The sequence below is a fragment of the Hypomesus nipponensis genome, chromosome 3, assembly GCF_054491055.1.
Source record: "Hypomesus nipponensis isolate SF chromosome 3, ASM5449105v1, whole genome shotgun sequence".
NCBI lineage: Eukaryota > Metazoa > Chordata > Actinopteri > Osmeriformes > Osmeridae > Hypomesus > Hypomesus nipponensis.
Window position 1 is genome coordinate 1,934,120 of NC_140363.1, and position 17,560 is coordinate 1,951,679.

Consider the following 17,560-nt stretch of genomic DNA (forward strand, 5'->3'; position numbering starts at 1 on the left):
AATCATCATTCAAAAGCCTTTTTATATGACCTCTACATTTGCATGAATTCTAGACCTAAATTGCACCTTGAAACTATTAACCTGTACGCATGAGTGCTTCTAGGCTAGCCTATATGCTACCAAGCGGAAGTGTCCTTAAGGGTGCCTTTCTGCATGGTAGGACCACAGGTCATCATGACCCGTATACGTTGGACGTCCCAGCTTTACTGCGAGAAAAAAGGTATCCTCTGTGTAGCCTACATACTATTGTCAATGAAATACTGCGTAAAATTAGGCCCACCAAAATGTCATTTAAACGGGTCGGAATGATTTAATCAGATGAAATCTTTGCATACAATTGAAATGTACATCAAAATGAGATTCAGTGTAGGCTAGTATGTGATAATATGGACGGTGCGCGGTTGGTAGGCGCCAAGAGTGTGGAAATAGGGCAGGCTATTTATGGCTGCTTTATGCTAAGGAATGTTGCGGACAACTCGCTTCTTGAAGACTTGAACACGTCATACAAGACAAATTCAAAACGTGTGATTACATTTTCTCACTCTAATAATTGCATTCTATTGAACGTGAAAAGTTATGTTGTTCATGTTTTCTACAGCCTAAATATCCAGCAGACTAGTTAGTCACAGTTGGAGAAAACAGACAATGGACGTGCGCAGTGGGACATTTGGTTGTGTGTTACAAAAGGTCAGAGCCGTGTTGGATTAACTCTGCTGTGAGAGAGCCACCAAGACTGGACTAATTTGACTGTGGTCTCAGAAGCAACCTGGCTTGTGACCTTCCGAGCACGCTCTCATTAAGTCCTGTGCAAACAGGCAAGCAGCAAGGGACTGAGGTTGCGGAGAGCTTTATAAAAGTTGGCAGCTTTTACATAGCCTCGCAATATGAATACCCCCCTTCCCATTAATATCCATAAACCAGAGGGGATGGGTGTGTCTAGTCGTGGGCCACCCAAGCCCCCCACCCCTCAACGCTACAGCATAAACAGCCCCTTTCGTGTGGCAATGTAAACATTGCTCCCGACGCGAAGGCTGATTTGACTTGGAAAGCATTCCCTCCCGCATCCAGTGGTCACGGACCGTTGCTCAGGGATCGTAGTGTTTTTTTGACCGTATGCGAACCACATCATAGGGCTGCTGGCAGACGATGCCCCGGCACTCATCAGGAATTGCAGTAATGATGATCATAACAAAAAACAATCCTCAAACTTACAGACAGGAGCACAGGTCTCATTCCACTGTACGCTAGCTACAGTAACGTTAGCGAAACGGTAAAGCACGCATAGCCTTTCAGATTTCCTTTGACTCATAGCAGGAACCGAAATGTGGTTGTGCTAATCAACGTCAGCGTTTGCAAGTCTGTGATCAGTATGTTAGTAAACAAGAAACAACGTTTCAGAAAAGCCTAATAACCTTGAGGCTGTCCCAGTGCCCATGTTACAGGATTGAGGACTAAAAACGTCTCTATTTCTAAACTGGGGAGAAACACATGTTTCTAATTAATGGTGTTGAGTCTGGGTCAGTTGTCATATGGTTATCTTTAAACTTGCCTACGCGCAATCAGAAACAAGACCGACAGCGGTGCAGATACACTAAGCAGCTCACTCTTACGGCAAGACACCGCTCATGTAGGTTCATGTCCACTGGAATATTTGAAAAACCTTACTGACAACAGCCAGACTATTTTCTAAATGTTTTAAAATAACAACGTTATTTAACACACAGGTGAGTAAAAAGTATAAGTGCGCCGGGTCTCTCAGGGAATGTTCTGGGCGGTTCTGTTCTTGTCTGTGTCTGTGAAGGGTGTGCCTTCTGCGTTTAATCAGGCCTTGACGGAACACTAATTAATGGGCTTGGAGGCTTTAATACAAACATACACACATAATCACATACACTGATCTGCTGTGCAGACACCATATATGGGATTGCTATAGGAAAAAGGCAGCTTATGTATGATTGCAGTGCCTATCTAAAGGGAAATTGAGTAAATGTGTGTTCTGTCAAGTGAGGGTGAGGACTGAAGAGAGGGAGTGAGGTGAGAACATGAGGGGGGTGAGGGGGGGGGGCGCGTCAGTTTCTGACTACCCGAGGTTCAGGTTCAGGAAAGGGGTGAAAGGGGGGGGGGCAAAGTACTAGTTCGGCAGTTGCATTGTAGTGCGACTCAAGCACATGTAGCACGTGCTACGAAATAACCCCCCCCCCCCAACAAAAACACACACACAGGCATTCAACACTCCATTAGGACGCGGACGGGTGAAGCGTTTACTGTTCCATCCATCTTCAGGCTTCAGTTGTTCGTCCATCGTCACTGCTGGCCCCCAGGCCAGCCACAAGCCCTCCCAACTCACACAGTCATCACACCTGTCAAATGGAAACTTGATGCAACTTAACCTGCCACTCACCGCCAGGTGCTGAGAGAGAGGGAGAGATGGTCGGAGAGAAAGAAAGAGGAGGGGAGGGGAAGAGAGAAAGAGGGAGATGTGGGAGAAAAGAGAGCGAGTAAGAGGTGAGAGAGAGGTAGAGACGGGTAATGATGTCCTGTAGGGAGGATCCCTCGAAGTTTAGTTACAGGTGTGTGTGTTTGTGAGTGAGTGTGTGTCCTTGCATCCATGTTTGTATGTGACAGAGACACAGGGAAAACATTGTAGTCTCTACATTTGAATATGTTGGGATTGTTGTTGTAGGCTTTGCTAAAAGAAGTTGAGTCGCTAATCCAGCCTCCAGCGGCCCAGAGTCTGGCTTTCAAGAACACACACACACAAACACATTGTAGATATGTACTAACACACACACATTGTACAAATACACTTAAACACAAACACTGAAATGTGCTTTTAATTAATTTGTGAAATCAGTACAGAACGCTTCGAAGGCACATAAAGGTCTCACAATCAAACCATTTCAAGCTTCCTCCTGAGGACAGATACAATTTCTCCAGACACATAGCCTAATTAACAGGATGTGGAATTGTTTAGGTATCATGAACTATAATGAAACACTGGCGTGAACGTCTCACGATCTTAAAGCTTCAAGAAATGTTCCGAATGTTCCAGGAAGAGTTTCTCTCTGCTTGCTCCCGTCTGGCACCAGCTTCAGGAACACAGTACGGGAAGCAGGAAGGGACATCCTACTGTTTTTCACGGTCGTTTGTCGAACAGCGTCAAAGTGACAGCACGTAGTGTCTGTGTCTGCGGCCGTGTGCTCACGTACCTGTGTTTGCCTATGTGCGCGCGTGTGTGTGTGTGGGACTGTGTCTGTGGTTGTGGTTTTTGATCATTCGTTGTAGACATGAAATGGAGCAGCAGTGCAATGTGAAGGTTTACTTGGGCAGGATGGAGGATGTTTGATGCAGGATAGAGGATGTTTGATGCAGGATAGAGGATGGAGGATGTTTGATGCGGGATAGAGGATGGAGGATGTTTGATGCGGGATAGAGGATGTTTGATGCAGGATAAAGGATGTTTGATGCAGGATAGAGGATGTTTGATGCAGGATAGAGGATGGAGGATGTTTGATGCAGGATAGAGGATGGAGGATGTTTGATGCAGGATAGAGGATGGAGGATGTTTGATGCAGGATAGAGGATGGAGGATGTTTGATGCGGGATAGAGGATGGAGGATGTTTGATGCAGGATAGAGGATGGAGGATGTTTGATGCGGGATAGAGGATGGAGGATGTTTGATGCGGGATAGAGGATGGAGGATGTTTGATGCGGGATAGAGGATGTTTGATGTAGGATAGAGGATGGAGGATGTTTGATGTAGGATAGAGGATGTTTGATGTAGGATAGAGGATGTTTGATGTAGGATAGAGGATGGAGGATGTTTGATGCGGGATAGAGGATGTTTGATGTAGGATAGAGGATTTTTGATGTAGGATGATGTGTGTTGAGCTGGCTAGGGTGTAGGACAGGGAAGGCAGTGTGGTCAGTCCTGTTCAGCAGAGGGCTGTAATACTGGCTGGGATATGAAAGGTGAGATAAACGCTGTCATATCTCTTAATGGAGTATGATAAATGGTATGGTAGACAGTGTAATGCTGCTGTGTCATGAGTGTGTGTGTGTGTGTGGATGTGCATGTTTGTGTGTGAACGTATTTGTGTGTGTGGTGTGCGGGTTTGTGTATGAGTGTGTTTTTGTGTACTTGTATGGGCGTCTGTGTGTGTCTGTTGTGGACGAACTGAATGACAGGTCCTAGATCTAGGTTTAAGGCAGTGGATGGGCTGTCTGTGGCATCTTCACTTCACCAGTTTGTCTGCAGCCATTCAGACATGTATTCATAAACCAGCAACATCACAGCTCCACCTACATGGAGAGACAGAGAGAGGGAGGGAGAGAGAGAGAGGAAGAAGGGAGAGAAGGTGGAAGGGAAAGACAAAGAGAAGTAGGGTGGGAGAGGAAGGGAGAGATGGATGGAGAGAGGGAGAGCGAGGGAGGGAGGGAGGGAGGGAGGGAAAGAAGGAAGGAAGGAAGAAAGGAGAGAGGGAGAGATGGAAGGAGGTCAAAAGGCAAGGGAGTGTGAGAAAGAGGAAGAGAGGGAGAATAGGAGGGAAGAAAAGACAAAGAAAGAGACACGGGAAGAGATGGAGGAAGAGAAAGACGCAGACAAGGAGAGAGAAAAGAGAGAGCACAGTGAATGTGGCTGCCCAAACAACCAAAGACCAGCCTTTCATTCTCACAGCAACCGGGGCCAGCAGAAACACAAGAACACAGAAAAAGTCACCTGGTCCAAGTCTCATGATCTTGGGAACCAGTCCTTTGTACAAGGCCAAGTACCTAGAAGAAAGAGAGAGAAAACCCCATTAAAACAGCTATACTTCCAATACTTCCTGATAATTAGATACCACGTATGCTAAAAGTGCCGGCATGGCCGTAGCAGCAGTGCTGACGAGGGCCCAGTGAAGGCGCCTGTCTGCCTGTCTCTCCAGGTAAGGTCCAGAGAGGTCTAATGACCAGTGTTGGAGGTGTACCTGCCCTGCTAATGCGTTCAAGGTGATCGCTGGCTGGCCAGGCCGTCTCCCCCCCCAACCCCCCCCCCTCCGTCCCGCCCCGTGCCCCCGCCACTGATGGCGTTAATAAGGCTCGACCCACTTCCTCCCTGGCCCTCTGTCTGATTAGATTGACCCGCCGAGCGCCGTGCGCCTCGTTAGGACGAGCTTAACGACGTCTCCCATAGGGACCACTAATTAGCTGGGACTGTGTTGTGTTAGGGAAGGGGACTGGATGTGGCGCAGGGGGCACCCCCTCTCAGCGGCCCTGGAAAGAAGGGCCTTCAGTTGGTGCCACTCCCCACGACCCCCTCCCCCCTCCAGGTCCCGGGGCCACTAACGACTACCATCTCCTTGGTGCTGCCCAGCGAACATGGGGACTGGAGCAAATCAAGGGCAGCCGCCGTTGTGAAAACGCAGGATCTGTCCACAGACCAAGTCTTGAGTGAGACTAGTAATCCCGAGAGAACTAACTATCACTCTGCTACAGACATGCCCAGAGAATACACAGTTCAACTGCACAGCTAAACCGACATTCTTAACTGCTATATGTATAATTGTTTCAAAACCAAAATGTGTAAAACTGAGCCTGTCCCTGATGTTGGTCTCTGACTCCTTTATCTTGTGCCCTGTAAACCAAGCCTCCACCCAGCCCCAGACCTCCAGCCCCCCACCTCCACACCCAGCCCCAGACCTCCAGCCCCCCACCTCCACACCCAGCCCCAGACCTCCAGCCCCCCACCTCCACACCCAGCCCCAGACCTCCAGCCCCCCACCTCCACACCCAGCCCCAGACCTCCAGCCCCCCACCTCCACACCCAGCCCCAGACCTCCACACCCAGCCCCAGACCTCCACACCCAGCCCCAGACCTCCACACCCAGCCCCAGACCTCCAGCCCCCCACCTCCACACCCAGCCCCAGACCTCCACACCCAGCCCCAGACCCCTCACCCTTCCTCTCGGTATACCAGACCCATGGTCTGGAAGCAGGTGCGATACTTGATCTCTCCTGGGATTGGCTGTGGCCCCTGGATGCGGCTCTTGGCCACGTCGAAGGGAATGTTCACACAGGAGGAGATGGTTCCAGACAGCAGGCCAATGGCAAACTTCCTCAGGAACTCCAGACCCGGGTCCTGGCAGGTGAGGGGAAAGTGGAGAGAAAGACACATTAACATAGAGACATCAGCAGAGAGAGAAACGTCAACAGAGAACTATCCACAGAGAGAGAGATATCAACAGAGAGAGAGACTTCAACAGAAAGAGAGAGACATCAACAGAGAGAGAGACATCAAAAATGAGCGGAGAGAGATAGGCACAGGGAGCACAGCTCATCAGAGTGGAGACAAAGGCTTATGAAGCACAGCTGCATCTGGTGCACATCTCTCATACATCAGTCTAAACTTTTACAAGAAACAGTCTGGCAGAAGATAATATCCAATTGTATAAGAACATAAAATCCCAGTTTTGGGATGTGAAATGACCAGAAAATTACAAGCTGATAAGAAGAAAGAGTTGGATTGAAACAAGTAAGAGTCAAATTGTTGACTTGTCAAAAAAAAGACAGAGCGAGAGGGAGGGAAAGGAACAGATAGAGAGGGAGGCAGTGGGGGGGAAGGGAGGGAGAAGAAGAGAAGGAGAGAGAGAGCACACGTGAGTGTGTGCATGTGTGAGAGAAAGAGTGCACGGGGGCTTGTGCATATGATTGCAAAGCTGGCATGAAAGCCCTGATCATTTTATGGTAGCGGGGGGCAGATTAGTGCTTCCTGGCTGCGGTGCAGCTCTCTGATTGGGCAAGCCTGGGAAGAGAGGATTTCTAAAGAGGGTTCATACAGGCAGACTGTGGAGGCATATGGGGACAATTTGGGTAATTGGGCTGTGACTCGGCACAGTGGTATTACTGTACCAGAGAAGCCCAGACTCAGAGAGCTCTGACAGCTAATTGGCCAAGATATTTTTACAAATGACAGTGGCGTAGTTGCTCCGGACCTGGCTGGAGTGGCAGGACACCCTAAGTGGTAAATCAACAGCTAATCCCTTCTTTTTTCGCCCGCATTCTTTTTTTGATAGGACGTAGGCGGCGTGAGGGCAACCCCTCCCACCCCCTCCCCCCCACCCCCTGCCTACTGGTCCCGAGTTACCCTGCAACCCACTTCCTGCCAGCCTAAAGCAAACGGCTCGTCGGTCTCCGTGGTCCAGTGTCATCTGCTCACTTTCGTCTATTCAAATGGAGAAGGGAAAGAGCCGGAGAGCGAAACAGTGGATTTGACTACAGACACGTTTGACTTGAGAGCTCATTTCTCATGTGGCAGACAAAAGGCGAGGGAAGGTGGAGGAGTGGTATCAGCTAGCGAGCCAGGGACTGTACCAGGTGACTTCATCCTGTTCTCCACCCTGCTCTCATGCCTGTAGAGCACATCCACCCTGCCACATGACAGAACAAGCTCCAGTCTGCCTCAACGCCAAAAAAACGACCGGAGGTTCCTCTTGTCGGACACTTCTGTCTATTCATGTTCTATGAAATTCAATTATATACTATACTATTACTATTCTATGCTATGCTATGCTATGCTATGCTATGCTATGCTATGCTATGCTATGCTATGCTATCCCATGCTAAGCTATACTGTGCTATGCTATTAGATTCTATTCAAGGCTCTGTATGATGACTACTTCCATAAACGCCAGCACATGCTCCAACAGGACAGAGAAGGGGTTTAAACTAGCTGTGCTTCCACTCCAATGTGCTCCTGAACAAGTACCACTGTCTGCTTCCAATTAGCCTATTGGAGTGAATCTAATGCCCCGGTTGTGCAGCGTTAGTATGCTAGCGTTCCCGTTAAACAAAATTAACTTTTGTTTGGGATTCAGGCCCTGCCGGATGTGTAATGTGAACCGTACAGGATGTGGAGAGAACAGGGGAACTTTTTGAGAGTTGTTCTCACACACTCCTCAAACGTTTCTCTCCCCAGCGCTGTAGTCCATCAGGTCATCTTGGGAATGGACAACGCTTTGTTAAGGAAGGCATCATGCTTGCCCTGATCCATGTAGGTGCTGTAAGTACCAGGGGCGGAGAGAGATGGAGAGATGGAGAGACAGAGAGACAGACAGAGAGAGAGACAGAGAGACAGACAGACGGACAGAGACAGACAGAGATACAGACAGAGAGACAGAGATACAGACAGACAGAGAGACAGACAGAGATAAAGACAGATAGAGAGAAAGAGACAGACAGAGAAAGAGATAAAGACCGACAGAGAGAGAGACATTGAGACAGACAGAGAAACAGAAAGAGATAAAGACAGACAGAGAGACAGACATAGATACACCAGAGCAAGAGAGAGACACCTGAAGCAGACAGATGGAGCGAGATCTTACCGAGCTGGCAGGAATAGCATCCTTGACATTGAAGTAGAAGCCAAAGTAGATCATGTTGAAGACTCCATGCCGGCCCAGAGTGGAGGTCAGGCCCTTGTTCAGACCTCGCAGACCCAGGCCTCCAGAGTTGATGATGTGTCTTGCTTGGGCAAAGGTGGAAGGTTGCTACACAGGGAAAGATCAAAAGATCTTCCCATTAAAATATCATATACAGGGATTGGTAAAGCTTAGTGGTAGAGCACTTGACTGCATATGGATAAATGCATTTGCTAAATGAATGAGTAATTATTGCTTTTTACAATGAAAGAAAAGCAGGTAAGACGGAGTTGATGGTTCCTCACCACTTTGAAAGAGTCCCTGTTGGCCTGCAGGCTGACTTTCACCACCTCAAAGGGGTTGACCACCACAGCCTCAGTCAGGCCCGACCCCAGACCTGCTACTGACAGGGCCTGGGGGAGGGAGGGAGGGATGGGGAGAGGGGTGGAGTGGGTGAGGAAGAGATGGAGAGAGGTAGAGAATAGGTAAGGGAGAGAGAGAGAAAGAGAGAGAGAGAGAGAGAGGGAGAGAGGGAGAGAGAGAGAGAGAGAGAGAGGGAGAGAGAGAGAGAGAGAGAGAGAGAGAGAGAGAGGGAGAGAGAGAGAGAGAGAGAGAGAGAGAGAGAGAGAGAGAGAGAGAGAGGGAGAGGGAGAGAGAGAGGGAGAGAAATAAGGGGAAGTTGAAGTAGATGGAAAGAGGTGAATACCACAAATGATAGCACCAGTGGCTACAGAAGACATTGCAAAAGAACTGAAGCACACAGGCTTTTTACAGTCATAATTGGCCCAGGTGAGGTGGTGAATGAGAGGGTGGATGTGAGTTTGTGAGATGTTGAGGTGAATGCGTGGACGTGAGTTAGTGAGATGTGAGGTTAATGATTGGACGTGAGTAAGTGAGATGTGAGGTTAATGATTGGACGTGAGTTAGTGAGATGTTGAGGTGATTGCGTGGACAGGACCACAGTGAACAGAGCCTAAAGGGAGATGGTGGTTGTGAAACTGTTCTCTTTGTCTGCTCCTCTCACCTACAGAACCATCCATCTCACTCTGACAGCCATTGTTCTACAAACATCACCTGTACGAGGAGAACAGAAGGCAAAGAGGTGTGTACCGTCAAGGCCAAAAGTATTGGCGGTGAAAATAATGTTTTTCAAAGTTTGATGCTTCACCTGTTGTGGTGTTGATTCACATTGTTTCTCAAATACTGTATGTCTCTTCAGGTTTGTGTGTGAGTGTATGTGTGTGTGTCTGTGTCTAAGTCATCGATACTGATGATCAGGCGTTATTAATCTGACGCTTTGAATCTATGACGCGAGAATGATGTGGCTAGTGGACAAAGAGGGAGAGTGTGAGATGTAGAAGGAGGAGGGAACAAAGAGGAGAGAGCAGCATGAGGAACGAGATAACCATTAGGACAAGATAACCCGGAGGAGGATGAGATAACCAGGAGGAAGAGAGAAGAAGGAACAGGAGTGGTAGATGAAGGAGGAGGCGTGTAGAGAGGAGGAGGAGGAGGAGGAAAGCGACAGACAGGAAAACATGATGGATGGAGCAGGGGAACTCCTCCTGCTCCTCCTGTCTATAACGACCCCACACTGCGGGCTTGAGGCCAAGCCCTCGTGGACGTGACTCAGAAAACTCAGGTGGGTCATCCATCACGCCTGACACCGGGCTGTCAACAAAGTTGGGGCCCCAGGGCGTCTCCCTGGGTTACGCGGTGACGACAGCTGCCCTCAGTCATGTCCCCGTCGGCCCGGCCGCATGCGTCTGAGGGGCAACGCCACAGCCACTTCCTGGTTCTGCGTGTCGTCAGGCGTGACGAGGTCACCTTTTGTTTTCAGAGTCTTTGTGGACTAGGAGGGCGCGTAGCTGGAAGGGCTTGTGGTGAAGTGATCAGGATGGAGTGTGCTGAGGTGCGAGTGTGTGTTACAGACTCACCAAGCCCGGAGACAAAGGCGTGAATGTCAGCAGCTTCTTGTATTGCTCGAAGGTGAAGAACTGAAGAGGGGAACAGACGAGGAGAAATGAGCCGTCACCACCAGGAAGTAGTGACTCACACTGACACACACCTGCACACACAAACTCACACCTAGACACACTAACATCCACCTAGACACACTGACACACCTGCATCCACACTCCGACACACACACACACACACACACGTACACACATACACACAAACATACCGGCATGTACACACATACAGTGCGTACACACCTACACACGCTAAGACACACACTGCGCTCAAACACACATGAAATGCCGTCGCAAACAATCGCATGCACGCACAAATGCACGCACCCACACACACACCCACAGAAAATGTGCATGCACAAATGTATGCACACAAACCTAACCCTCTGGCATACACAAACACTAGCCCACATCCAACGAAAGATCCAAACAGGATGCACATTAACTGACTGATCCCTGCGAAGCATTCTAAATGCTGTGACTGGGGCCCATTAGACAGCAAGCAGCAAGTATCACTGTTAGAACACACATAGCTGCCCTCACCCCTTCCCCCCAAGCCCCACTGCCCCCATCCCCCTCCACCCCCCCAGATCCACCCAGATGGTAGACCTGGCATATATCTGAGGTGAAGACTGGTGGGGTAAAGGGAGAAAGGGTGTGTGTGTGCGTTTGTGTGGTGGCTGCTGTAAATCCCCGCTGATCAACATTGACAATCCCCCAGAGCAAACATGCAGAACAGGAGCAGCGACATGGCGGAGGCTGGGAGAGGATGCTTGATGGCCCGGGGGGGGAGGGGAGTGAAGTATGGGGTACACTCAGTCACTCGCGGGGGGGTGGGGGACGCTGGGAAGAAGTTCTGTGACGCAGTAGCAGACGCAGCAGATCCCAGTTCTCACCTTAACTGCCCTCTTAGGAGTCTCAGCCAGGATTGGTGGGAGGATGCCCTTGTAGAAGCCATAGACACTGCAGGAGAGGGAGGGAGGGGAGGGGGAGAGGAAGGGGAGAGGAAGGGAAGAGTGAAGGGAGACAGAGAGAGAAAAAGAGAGAGAAAGAGTCAGTGTTCAGTGTCAGTGTTCACTGACTGTGCAGTTATTTCCAGCCAACATACGGAAAATGATTTCACACACACATTGCTGTCTGGGTTCTGCAAACAGAGCACACAATGTGTTGTCTATACATTCCAGAAGTGTCTGCATGTGCAGATTCCCTGTCCTTCTCATTCAGGACCCCGTACACAGACAGAACATTAGAACGCCTCGAGAACGTTGCCGCTCGAGGGAACCTCAGCAGTATTACACATAGGGCTTTCTCCTCCTCTCTGAGACACCCTCCAGCCAGCAAACTGGTATGGCAGGTCCTAATCTCTGGACAAGCACAACCACAAACAGAGATAAATACCTTACCTGTGCCTTAGAGCACATGCATCCATCAATACATTGCAGACTGGCTTCTGGGCAAACTGCTGTGCTTGATGAACGGTCATGTATCTAATCAAGGTACTAAATGCACAAATGCAGTAGCAGAGCCCAAGGTAAGGCCCAAATCACAGGCTTGGAGACACTTCCTGTATGCAGAGAATACATAGAGAATACTACAATCTACACCAGAGATAAGGATGCAGGCAGGTGTTCCACAGAAGGGCAGTTGGGTGTGTGATAAGAAAACGACCACAGCAGGCCCTAGAGCTACGAACATAGAGGATAAGTCCTTGATAACTTACCCTCCAAAACAGATTGGTGACTCCCATTGTTCGAAGTTGAATTAATTTGACTGGTCATTGCCTGCCATTCGTCAATTTCTTCGATAAACATTGTTGTATTTGCATCACTTGAGCATACTGTTAACGTACAAACGACAGGCACATTGGGAGAAAGAGAGATATACTGTCTGTAGAGAGAAATACTGCAACAGAAAGAGAGAGGAATACAGCAACAGACAGAGAGAGAGAGAGATGTCTAGGTTATCTAGGCTGTCCATCAGTTGTCTGGGTAAACTGTTTTGCGGTATACTAAATAAAAGAACACTAGATTTCCTTGATGAACAAACCATCTTGAGCAGAAAAAAAAAAAAAAATATATATATATATATATATATATATATATATATAAAAATAGATGAACTTGCTGTTAAAGCTAGATCAATATAGTGCTCCTGGCCTTTCCCTCCTAGACAGAGAGGTGAAGTCTCTGTTTTATGCTGACGACCTTGTCCTACTGTCTCCCACCGAACGAGGACTACAACAACAGCTGGACATTGTTGAACAGTACTGTCAAAACTGGGCCCTTGCAGTAAATATAAAGAAAACTAATATCATGATATTTAAAAAATGCCCAAGATGCCAGGAAGACGAATACCAGTTTATCATAAATAATTATGTAATTTAACATACTATGAGTTATAACTACCGTGGTTTAACCATAACAGCATCAGGGAGTTTCAACATGGCAGTGAATGCACTAAAAGAAAAAGCTTGAAGAGCCCTAAATGCAATTAGAAGAAAATTTTATAATTTGCAAGTTCCAATTAAAATCTGGCTTAAAATATTTGATAGTGTAATCCAGCCCATTGCGCTGTATGGTAGTGAAATATGGGGTCCACTCAGTCATCATAGCTATACCCGCTGGGACAAACACCCAACAGAATCTCTACATGCAGAATTCTGCAGATACATCTTACATGTACACAGAAAAAGACCAACAAATGAATGAAGAGCAGAATTAGGAAGATACCCAATGATAATTCATATCCAAAAGAGAGCACTCAATTTCGTTAATCACCTTAAATCCAGCCCTCTTGACACTTACCATTCCAAAGCCCTCCAAACCCAACAGCTGAACCCAGATAAGAGTCCCCTATGTCAGTTGGTGCTGAGACTAACCGCCCCCATTCAGACACACCCTGACCAGTCTCACACCAACACTGCTTTCCAATCACCAATCAGAGTCAACCAAATTATAACACAACGTAAAGAAACCTACCTGGAACATTGGAATGTTATCTAGTCTTAGAAAGAGAAGAAGTGAATCAATGACCATGTCTGTGTCCATTCAGGAGACTGATGGCGAAGTACAGTGAAGTACAGTAGTGCAATGTTACTGATAGTGCAACCAGTAGCTGAAAGTGACAGTGTTTAAAGTGACTAGTATGAAGTGAATCAATGGCCATATCAATGTCCATTGAGAAGCCTGATGGCCCTTGGATAGAAACTGAGTCCAGTCTGCATGTGCGCGACCGAATGCTGCAGTAACGCCTGCCAGAAGGCAACGGGGTAAAGAAACTGAAGGATGGGTGGTAACAGTCTCTCATACAATCCCGCCAGCTTTCCTGAGGCAACATGTGTGGTAGGTGTCCTGTAGGGCTGGGAGCTTCCTGCCAATGATGAACTCAGCGTAACGGACCACACTACGTAGGGCCTTTTGGTCCCTGTCTGTGCAGCGCCCATGTACCACACTGTGATGCAACGTCTGGAGCCAGAGGTAATAATCTTCCTAGGAGAAGGAGACAGGGCAAACCTTGCTGCTAGGAGAAGGAGACAGGACAGACCTTGCTGCTAGGAGGAGACAGGACAGACCTTGCTGCTAGGAGGAGACAGGACAGACCTTGCTGCTAGGAGGAGGAGACAGGACAGACCTTGCTGCTAGGAGGAGGAGACAGGACAGACCTTGCTGCTAGGAGAAGGAGACAGGGCAAACCTTGCTGCTAGGAGAAGGAGACAGGACAGACCTTGCTGCTAGGAGGAGACAGGACAGACCTTGCTGCTAGGAGGAGACAGGACAGACCTTGCTGCTAGGAGGAGGAGACAGGACAGACCTTGCTGCTAGGAGGAGGAGACAGGACAGACCTTGCTGCTAGGAGAAGGAGACAGGACAGACCTTGCTCCTAGGAGAAGGAGACAGGACAGACCTTGCTGCTAGGAGGAGACAGGACAGACCTTGCTGCTAGGAGGAGGAGACAGGACAAACCTTGCTGCTAGGAGAAGGAGACAGGACAGACCTTGCTGCTAGGAGGAGACAGGACAGACCTTGCTGCTAGGAGGAGGAGACAGGACAGACCTTGCTGCTAGGAGAAGGACACAGGACAGACCTTGCTGCTAGGAGAAGGAGACAGGACAGACCTTGCTGCTAGGAGAAGGAGACAGGACAGACCTTGCTGCTAGGAGGAGACAGGACAGACCTTGCTGCTAGGAGGAGACAGGACAGACCTTGCTGCTAGGAGGAGGAGACAGGACAGACCTTGCTGCTAGGAGGAGGAGACAGGACAGACCTTGCTGCTAGGAGGAGGAGACAGGACAGACCTTGCTGCTAGGAGAAGGAGACAGGACAGACCTTGCTGCTAGGAGAAGGAGACAGGACAGACCTTGCTGCTAGGAGGAGGAGACAGGACAGACCTTGCTGCTAGGAGAAGGAGACAGGACAGACCTTGCTGCTAGGAGAAGGAGACAGGACAGACCTTGCTGCTAGGAGGAGACAGGACAGACCTTGCTGCTAGGAGAAGGAGACAGGACAGACCTTGCTGCTAGGAGGAGGAGACAGGACAGACCTTGCTGCTAGGAGGAGACAGGACAGACCTTGCTGCTAGGAGGAGGAGACAGGACAGACCTTGCTGCTAGGAGAAGGAGACAGGACAGACCTTGCTGCTAGGAGGAGGAGACAGGACAGACCTTGCTGCCCAGTATATATCAATATACCACAACCTGAGAGAAAGAGAGAGACCAAGACACACAATGCACACACACAAAACACACACGCAACATATACTGTGTGTGTGACTGACGTGTGTATGTGTGTATATATGTATATATGTTAATCAATCTTAATGTTATGTTAAGGTTCTCCTGCTTTAATCTTTCAACTGAATTTACCATATTAAATTGATATCAGATTATTTGGCAACATTAATAATATACCGACCTCCATAATAATAATAATATACTATAATGTACTATTTCTGTAATTCCACCATTGCTTTGGCAATATGAACATTTGTTCCTTAATGCTAATAAAGCCCATTGAAATGAAAATGAAATGAAAAGGAGAGAGAGCGAGGAATAGAGCAACAGACAGAGACAGAAAGAGAGAGGGAGGGTCTTTGAGAAGGACGGAGAGAAAAAGAGAGACAAAGAAAGGCACTAAAAAAGAGCATCAGGAAAAGTGAAACGGAAAGAGAGGAAGAGAGAGAGGGGAGAGAGAGAAAGAGGGAGTATTGGAGAGTGTGTATTGATATTAAACATGTGTGTGGACAGCAGGACAGTGTAGCGTGACTCCAGCATGGGAGATCCTGCAGCTCTATTGTGGAAACACAGAAGTCAACCGAGATGTTCTGCACAGATTAGGTCTGAGTGCAAATATTATTGTTTCCCCAAAAAAGAAAAGAAAGGTGAATACCTCTTAGCAGCAAACAGCCAACCACTACAGCGCCAAAAATACATCCTGGGGCTAATTACCAAACCACATATATCAAATGACCAAAATCACTCTGTTTCATCCACAAACGTAGATACATATCACTGTGGCCAGGTGGTTGGTATGTGGATGGTGCCACTGTTGTTCCACATGACATGGACAGTCAGTGTGGTGAATGTGGCTGTTTGCCTTTTGGGGTTTGGAGCGATCGGATAGCCCTGTCCTGTTGTTTCTTTGACCATGCAAATGGTGGCCACTGATTTCCTGGGTGTGGTCAGTGTGTGGGGGCCCTCGGCTGAGAAGGAGAGGTCGGAGTTAGCTACAGGATCACTAGAGGCACCACAGTGGCCCTCATTTGACTCCTGATTTGATTTTAAATGTAAAGTACACACTAAGTCCCCTTTTGGCTTTCCTAAACAAATGTCCTTCCATATACAGAACTTGTTTGTGGCCAGCTGGTGTGTGTAAGTGTGTGTGTGTGTGTGTGTGTGTGAGAGAGTGAGTGAGAGTGAGAGAGAGTAGTTGAGTGTGTATGTATGTTTGTATGTGTGTGTACAAAAGGTGCATCCAAGTAATTTGTCTTAGATTTTCATAAAACCTTCCTGTATTTAACAACTCTAATGTTTCTAAATAAGTCATGAGAGTAAAAGAGTGTGTTATTTCACAATTTATGTTTGACAAAATTACCGAGATGAACAATAAATCATTCACACTCAATTCCTTCCTTAATACATCTTCAAAACCACTACCAGTGTTTATGGTATTGTGCTCTGGGTTGCTTTGAACAGACAGTGTTCAACATTACTATGACTAAACCATATCAAATTTGAAGTGGGTAGGAAGAATCTGCCCCCCCCCCCCTTACACACACACGTGCACGCGCGCACACACACGCGCGCACACACGCACACACACCAGTCAACAACCAGCATGCTTCATCTGCAAACATTGCTGTTTCCCCTATGACTGTTGTCACCTTGAGGCTGAGAAAGGCTAGACAATGACTGGTCAGGCTGCACAGGTCACCCACATCACAAACACACTTGACTACACTTCCTGGAGGTGAGCAACTGACCTTTCTAACCCCAAACCAGGACATCTGACTCAACAGAACTGTCCAACGACGAGGAAAGGAATGAGAAGAGGAGGAAGTAAAGAAGAAGAGGAGGAAGTAAAGAAGAAGAGGAGGAAGTAAAGAAGAAGAGGAGGGCTTGAGGAAGAGGAAGAATGTGACAGAGACATGAAGGTGATGTTGAGCGAAGAGCTTCAAGGAAGAGCCTCTGGAGATGGTTAGCCAGCGGTCATTAGCCGCTCGTGTGGCGTGACACGTCCATAAATATGGGCGGAAGAGAAAGTTCTGTCAGCCGGGCAGTTTGTCTGCTACCACACTGAACCACTTAGCACCTCTTCACCAAGTCTGCTGCTGGCCAGCTCAGACACTACAGAGATAGCTGCCTCTGAGGGAGAGCGAGAGCCCTTCTTAACAACCCTTTTACATTTCAGATCAGAAATAACTTTGCAATGGTTCCAAACAGCAACTAAATAGGGCTCTATGGAAGCTCGGGGTTGAAAATAGAATCCTTTTTAAGAGTCGTTCATCTATGTACTTCTATCCTCAGGTGTAGAGTATACTACCTTAAAAAAGGCACACTGTTGGATTAGTTCAAGTAATAAAATGACATTAAGATGGTTAGATTAGTGCAGGGGTGTCAAACTCATTTTCACAGAGGGCCACATCAGCATTATGGTTGCCCTCAAAGGGCCAGTTGCAACTACGCTGTAACA

At 48.0% G+C, this 17,560-nt stretch overlaps 1 protein-coding gene across 1 annotated transcript in view; it reads right to left on the reverse strand.

Moving 5' to 3' along the window:
- Window positions 1-2,818: 2,818 nt before the first annotated feature.
- Window positions 2,819-17,560, reverse strand: part of slc25a21 (solute carrier family 25 member 21) — an 80,828-nt gene continuing 66,086 nt past the window's right edge. The window contains exons 5-11 of the mRNA XM_084683956.1: window positions 11,270-11,336; window positions 10,335-10,394; window positions 8,703-8,810; window positions 8,362-8,526; window positions 5,938-6,119; window positions 4,722-4,774; window positions 2,819-4,303 (exon numbers count right to left, since the gene is read on the reverse strand). Coding sequence (XP_084540082.1) covers window positions 4,242-4,303; window positions 4,722-4,774; window positions 5,938-6,119; window positions 8,362-8,526; window positions 8,703-8,810; window positions 10,335-10,394; window positions 11,270-11,336 — 697 coding nt within the window. The 3' untranslated portion in view covers window positions 2,819-4,241. The remainder of the gene's footprint in view (window positions 4,304-4,721; window positions 4,775-5,937; window positions 6,120-8,361; window positions 8,527-8,702; window positions 8,811-10,334; window positions 10,395-11,269; window positions 11,337-17,560) is intronic.